Source organism: Macrobrachium nipponense, chromosome 20 (genome assembly GCF_015104395.2).
Source record: "Macrobrachium nipponense isolate FS-2020 chromosome 20, ASM1510439v2, whole genome shotgun sequence".
Lineage (NCBI taxonomy): Eukaryota > Metazoa > Arthropoda > Malacostraca > Decapoda > Palaemonidae > Macrobrachium > Macrobrachium nipponense.
The window spans coordinates 28909399-28916333 of record NC_061089.1 but is presented as its reverse complement, the minus strand read 5'-3'; the positions used below and the strand labels follow the sequence as shown (position 1 = coordinate 28916333).

General features: G+C 39.0%; 1 protein-coding gene across 1 annotated transcript in view; it reads left to right on the top strand.

The window, feature by feature from the left end:
- The first annotated feature begins 4797 nt into the window (after positions 1-4797).
- The window catches only part of LOC135224205 (protein Wnt-1-like), a 141534-nt gene continuing 139396 nt past the window's right edge, over positions 4798-6935 (top strand). The window contains exon 1 of the mRNA XM_064263064.1: positions 4798-5948. Coding sequence (XP_064119134.1) covers positions 5830-5948 — 119 coding nt within the window. The 5' untranslated portion in view covers positions 4798-5829. The remainder of the gene's footprint in view (positions 5949-6935) is intronic.

Sequence of the window (6935 nt, the reverse complement as noted above, 5' to 3'; positions counted from 1 at the left end):
CTTCTTACTAGTCCTTGCGAACACCCATCACCACCTCCTACCCTTCTTCCTACCACTTATCCCCTCCCCCATCCTCCTCCCTCAGACGGTCCCCGGAGTCCTCCCCTCCCTCCCTCCCTCCCTCGCAGAGGTCGAGACCCCGGGATGGCGGCCAAGTCATTTGACAAGTTGTGATGAGGCTGTTGAGAAGTCTTAAGGGTCGCCATATGCCGTAGTTAAGAGCTCAAAGACCGGGTTAACACGTTCGAGTCCGGGACGAGACAGATGTCCTGACATACCACTGTTTCTTTCTGTCAGCCGCTCTCTCTCTCTCTCTTCTCTCTCTCTCTCTCAGTTAAGTTAGCCAAGGAAGAATGTTGAAGAGTATTAAGGAATGGAAAGAGGACTTGAGATATTATGGCTTGCGACGTCAGTTATATCAATCACAAATCAATTAAATAAGATATGAGGGTAATGAAAACATGGATGACCTAAACCTCAATGCATAGGAAGACACTGGATCGTTTACGAAATGTTTCGCGAGAATAAAGAATGAAAAAAAGGAGCCTGGAGGATATGATGTCAAATCATCTCCTGCTGACGTGAACACTTTACCTTCTTTATAAAAGCATTTCCAAGGTCTTTCACCAATCTCATTAGCTTATTTTTTAATATTAATAATAATCTACAAACTCTGGCCTGCATAATTAAGATCTTTTCGCTGACGTCTAACAGCATATTTTGAAATACCGAATATTCACGAAGACATAAGCTCATACTTCTCTGAGAACCGCTCTTACCCAAACTAGCGACTCTCCTGTTTATGTTGTTAGAGCATTTACTTTTGTTACAGAAACTCAAAATATCTTTCATACAGATGGCATGTATAAGCGAATGCACAGTAAAACCTGCCCCTACAGATAAGTAAGCGCACGATGTCTTTGAGACATCCTAATCCTGTAACACCTTGTAACATACACATAGACACATATTATATACATTTTATATATATATATATATATATATAATATATATATATATATATATATATATATATATTAAATGTGTGGGTGACAGTTGTCTTTTTTATACGGTATGAAGACCCTCACGATCGTTGTATAATATTCCACATGCGCAATCCAAAAGGGACGCAACAAACATCCACCCAGTTTCAAATGCTTGAACAGACACCCAAGGCGCCCAATTGTATTAAAGCATCGAAAAGTCAAAAGTAATTCTCATTTTGTTTGATGGATCACTAGATTTGTAGAGAAAATGTTTTTTTTAAGGTCTTGTGTTTTTTTTTCTATTAATGAGATCTTTCACGTTGAATTGAACGTAACTCATGCATTACAGGACTCCACTTCTGAATGATGGCTTTAGAAGAAGGTACGGCTCGAGGCTTTCACTTTTGATATTAATGATAATAAAATAATGTCATTTATTTCAAGTCAAGTCCATATACAAATACAATGGGCTATATAACAAAGTATTGAATTACTTCAGTGGCCACAAGCGAGAACTGGACAGCTCAGTTACCCACCTGAGACGGAGTAGAAATTGTCTGACAAAAAAAAAAAAAAAAAAAAAGTGAAGCAACGAAGTTACTATTAACAGCAACAAAGAAACCACAAAAATCTCCAAGAAGACCCAAATGCGTAGCAGCTTATTGAGAGTTACATACTGAGTGCGTATTCAATGCAGCAAGGGGTTTCTTTGGGTATATAAGTCATTTCACTCTTTATGTATATTGAACATTTGGTAATATATGTGTTGGAGTGTTCTCTTAAAAAAAAAAAGAGTAAGGATAACGGGATAAAATAGCTAAATTACCGCAAATATTTTGAAACAAAGAGAACGCAGACATGTTACAAGAGAATCCGTGAAGTAATGCCTCAGAATGGAACATAACTAACACGGAGCAAAACAGAGATAAAGTGTGATAAAAGATATAGCCATTGCAATATAGACGCAAGGCATACAGGTTCTGAAGAAGAGATCAAATGCATAAATAAAAGTGCAATAAAAACAAAGACTTTTAAAGTCCTAGATGTGCAACGCATTCCCAATTCAACCCTGAAGAAGAAGAAGAAGAAGAAGAAGAAGAAGAAGAAGAAGAAGAAGAAGAGCTGGAGGAAAGCGAAGGCGCCTGGTTGCTGGGGCTGGGTGTGCCGTGCGGATATCAGAACTTTTGAATAACGAATGTTATGGGGTCAGAACCCAGTGTTTGGGGTTAACATCGTGAGCAAACATTTACACGGGTCACATAATGGGTTCGAAGCCTACTGCCTGACCCCGAAAGGAACAAAGGAGGTAGAATAAAGCGCAAATGTCGTCGTCAGGGCAAAAGACTGATTATTCTACTTAGTTCAGATTTGTGTTATTTCCTTCTTGGTTTGAAAGATGGTTCTCTCTCTGTCTCTTTGGTGGCTGAGTTTCCTCTTTCTCCTCTTTACGGTTCAACCAGGGGACGGTCTAACTTGTGATTTTCGTTCTCGTGAAACTGAGTTTTTAGAGGATTTGTTCAGCACACATGATTACAAAAGGAGAAAATAATGGGGCAGTAAGCTCTTGAATTCAAATCGAAAGAGAGGAAAACAATACTCAGTAAGATATGTTGTGTGTATTAGAGATGAGTAGAAAGAGCTTCTTGACATCTTTTTGGGAGCAGCAACATCTGACTCCTGATCTCTCACAATTTTCGATGCAGTCTCGTAAAGGCAAAATATTCCCCGAAAGACGACGAGACTCGCATATCAGGGTTCACCTCTGAAAACTCTCCCGAAGACTCACAAGAATCTACACTCTTGATGAGAGGGAAAAATTTCTTGCAAAATTCAACAGGCGACATCGCTTGCACGTTGAAGTCGAAGGCCCTTTGTCATTGGTTGTCGTGACACGATGCCTTACGCTGCCCGACTCTCTGATTGGCCCCCATCAAGGAAACTGGGTGGTGGGAGATCATGTGACCTTATTCAGAGCGCCGCCCCTTCCGTCATTGTCAGGAACTATTACCGGTAATTAAGAGTAAGTAGTAAACCAAACCTCCCCCCACTCTCTCTCTCTCTCTCTCTCTCTCTCTCTCTCTCTCTCGCTGAGTTCCTCTACTCCTCAAACAATGATCTTACCAAAACTGTGATAAGGAGGCAAACAACTTTCGACCGTAAGACTTCTTGCAATAAAAGTGGTGGAACTGAAAGGAGGACGTGACACACATTTTGCTTTAGAGTATCTCCATAATATGTAATTAGGAAGGATTTGCCCTGTCTCTGAAAGCAAAAAGGATTGACGATCTCGTGTGAGATCATCATTTCACTGCAAGACTTCATTAAAAGTGTTTTCATTGCTTGGTACCATTAATGTATTTTCAAGGAAATAATCTATTTAAAAATATTCCACAGAAAAATTCCAAATTAATATGGAGTAAACAAAAACAGAAAAGTGTAAACGAGTTTCGTTCCCCAGTTTTCCTAATCTCATTTCAATAAAGGTATTATTATGGGCCCTTTATGATCTTTCTTATATGGTACAAATTTACCCATGTATGATAACTGGATTGTATATATATATATATATTATATATATATATATATATATATATAATATATAATATATATATATATATAATACATGTATTCATATATTTCATATTATATATACATAATTTGTGTGCGTGTGTATGTATGCGTATATGTAAATATTCAATGTATAAGCACTGAATGTACTGTTACATATAAATACATGTATACGGCGCTATAAGTGGCTATTAACATTACCATTCTTGTTAGAGAGAAATAAGTATTAGATAAATTCTTGTTCATATGGATGGATTAATAATAATAATAATAATAATAATAATAATAATCATAATAATAATAATAATAATAATAATAATAATAATAATAACAATAATAATAATGATAATTCGTTACCGAGGAACAGAAATAGTAATAACAATAATAACTCGATGCCAAGAAAAACTAAAATAAATGGCGCGTCAATGAAATTTATGAACATGTTTAAAATTCTAATAGAAAGGAAATCGTTTTTAAATTTGAATTCTTTTAGTGACCAAAAGTGACAGCCGTTGCCAAAACAGATATTCTGCAGCATATATATAACGCAAATCAAGGAATAATCTATTGCAGTGAAATGACTTTATTTACAGTCACTTTAAATTCCCCTATAATCAACGGCCATCTACTGACCCTCAATTAAGAAATTGATTAAAATCATATTTCACTTGGCTTGTAAAGGTGATTTCAATTGGCCAATTAACCCGAAAGAGATATCATTAAGACCCTCGGGCAGGTGTGGGCAGTGCCCAGACCCGGCAAAGCGATGGGACGCTCTGCCCAGCATCCAGCATTAAGATATGGTCTGATATAAATTGGTTTTGTCTGACACATCGATGGACACCCCACGCAGGGAGCGCACACACACACAAACACACACACACAAACACTCACACACACACACACACACACACCTGACGAAACCGCGCATGCGTTCTGACCTGCGATGCCAGATGTCACCACGCTAATAACGTCCGCTATCGAAGCCGGCGGCGTTTTAGGCTTTAAAGGTTATCGATCGTCATAAAGAAGTCCTTCAGAGGGTTAATAGAGCGATAGGTAAAACGTCAACGCAGCCGGTGGAAGGGAGTTAATATTAGCGAAGGGCGTAAGCTGTGAAAAAGTCGGCTTCCTTTGGTGTGTGGGTGTGTGTGACCCTCTCGCGCCGCCCCTCCGCCCCCCCCTCCCCCCTTCACAGCCTCCAGAGCTGATCACACGGGCTAACATCATCTCAGCAGGTACCTGAGCTTCACTTACCTGTGTTCTCCCGAACATCACAGCTCTGTAAAGCGTGTGTCTCGTAGCGTTGTAAACGCCCGTCTCCTCGGCTTCTGCCTTTAGTTTTGATCTTGCCGTCGCGCAAGAAAACTCCCACCGATTGGGGGTCGCTTTGCGCCGCTCTAGTGCTGCTGCGGTAGGAAGGAAAGGCGTCGCTTTAGTATTTATAAATCCGTTGTGTTAGTCAACTCGAGGCTCTGAAACGTTCGATGATCGAAGTTCAGTCAGTGATCGGGCAAGCAGAGGGAGGGAGAAGAGCGATCGCATATATAGGTCCAGTGAAGGGCTGCTTCTTCATTCTTGCCTTCCCTCCGTCGGAATCCTTTGTGGCGTAGTTTGCGATCGGAAAAGGAAGTGACAGGAGACCCCCCACCCCCTCTTTTCACAGATTCCGGGAAGTGGCGTGTCTGTCCCTTGAATCAGATCCTGTGGCCAAAGATATATTAACAGACAGAGAGACAGACACTCGCCGACTCTCAGACTGGAAGAAACGTGTGAGATGATGTATCAGTGATTAGGCGGACAGGGAAAAGAACGACACGAAGGAAAGATACTTCCTGACGTTAACCGTAAGTGATTCAAACGTTTGAGTTATTCTAAAATGCCATTTTACCGACGTGACCCGGATGGCAAATCAAACCTTCGGCAGTGAAAAGTCTCATGAATGAATTCAATCGGTGCTTGGTAAGGATCGCTATGACACGGTGCAATGCTTGATTTGAAATCAGACAAAGACGTTATTGCATCGATGAATGATTTCCCGTAGCACAGATATCGACATTCTCCGCAGCTCTCAGTGTTTTCTCCATTAACTCCCCCTTGAAGAAAGACGTCGAGCTCAGCGGTCAAGGGCCACTCTCGCCTCTCCTCCCGAAGAAGAATGTCTCGTGACCAGCCCAAACGCACTCGACACCGCAAACGTCGGTGAGATTTCCTGGAGGAGGAGGAGTAGCAGGAAGGGCGAGGTGGTCAGTGAAGTGCTACTTCGAGGTGGAGAATGAGGTTCAGGTGGAGAGCGAGGTTGAAGGGTGGACCCCTCATGCTGGCGGTCATCCTCATACTGCTGTGGACGTCGACGGCGGACACCGTCAAGAAGAGACGGGGGCCTAAGTGGTGGTGAGTACCCTCGCTGACTGATTAACTTAGATTTGTATTTCACTCATATTAACTAAATGAACATTTTTTTTTTTCCGCTAGAGATACATGTTTGTCCAAATTTTGTTTCGAAGTAATTTCGTCCAGTGAAATCTCTGAAATTATTAATTTCAAGTTTTCATGCTTTCAGTAGGCTACTGCATGACATGTTTATATATATATAATATATATATATATATATATATTATATATATATATATATATATATATATATGATATAATATGATATATATATATAAGGAAAGCGAAATTTGATCCAAATCAGTTTCTTCGTATTTTAGTGCAAATTCACTTCGCAAATTTATGACATTCAAATTATGGTTATAGTATTTAATTTTTTGTTCTTGTCATAAGTAACTGAATCTATTGTTATAGACACTTTGAAGCCAAGTGACGTTCAAACTGAAATATAATTTTAAAATATTCTTTTGTGAAAACTAACGTCTCAGATTATCTCTGTTATAATTAGACTCCCTTTGATTTATATTTACTTTCGGTAGCCTACTGATCAAGCATCTTTTCAAAAGCAATTTGAGAAGTCTCTTCTTATATTTGTAACAACGAGACAGATTTCTTCAGCTCAAAAGACCGGATCTTCCATCTTTTGAGTCATCCATAGATCAGCAGGATTATTTTCTCTGTCATTTCATTGCATATTTTTCTTTCTGTCGAATCACCACCATTCCATAAAATCATTAGAGTAATTTTTAGGACTTATAGGAAAGACCATGAATTTTAACATTATTTTATACCTATTATTACAATATTAGTTCAAGGTACATGCTACTCTAATGGCCTTTAAGTTTAAGTGTAAATTATGCCGTAGGATAATAAACTTTTTGGTTATAATTTTATAGGTAATTATTAGTTACAGAAAATGAAAATAAATGACAGTCAAGTAACTTAATTTATTATTTTGATGATATTGATGGCAAGAAAATATATTAT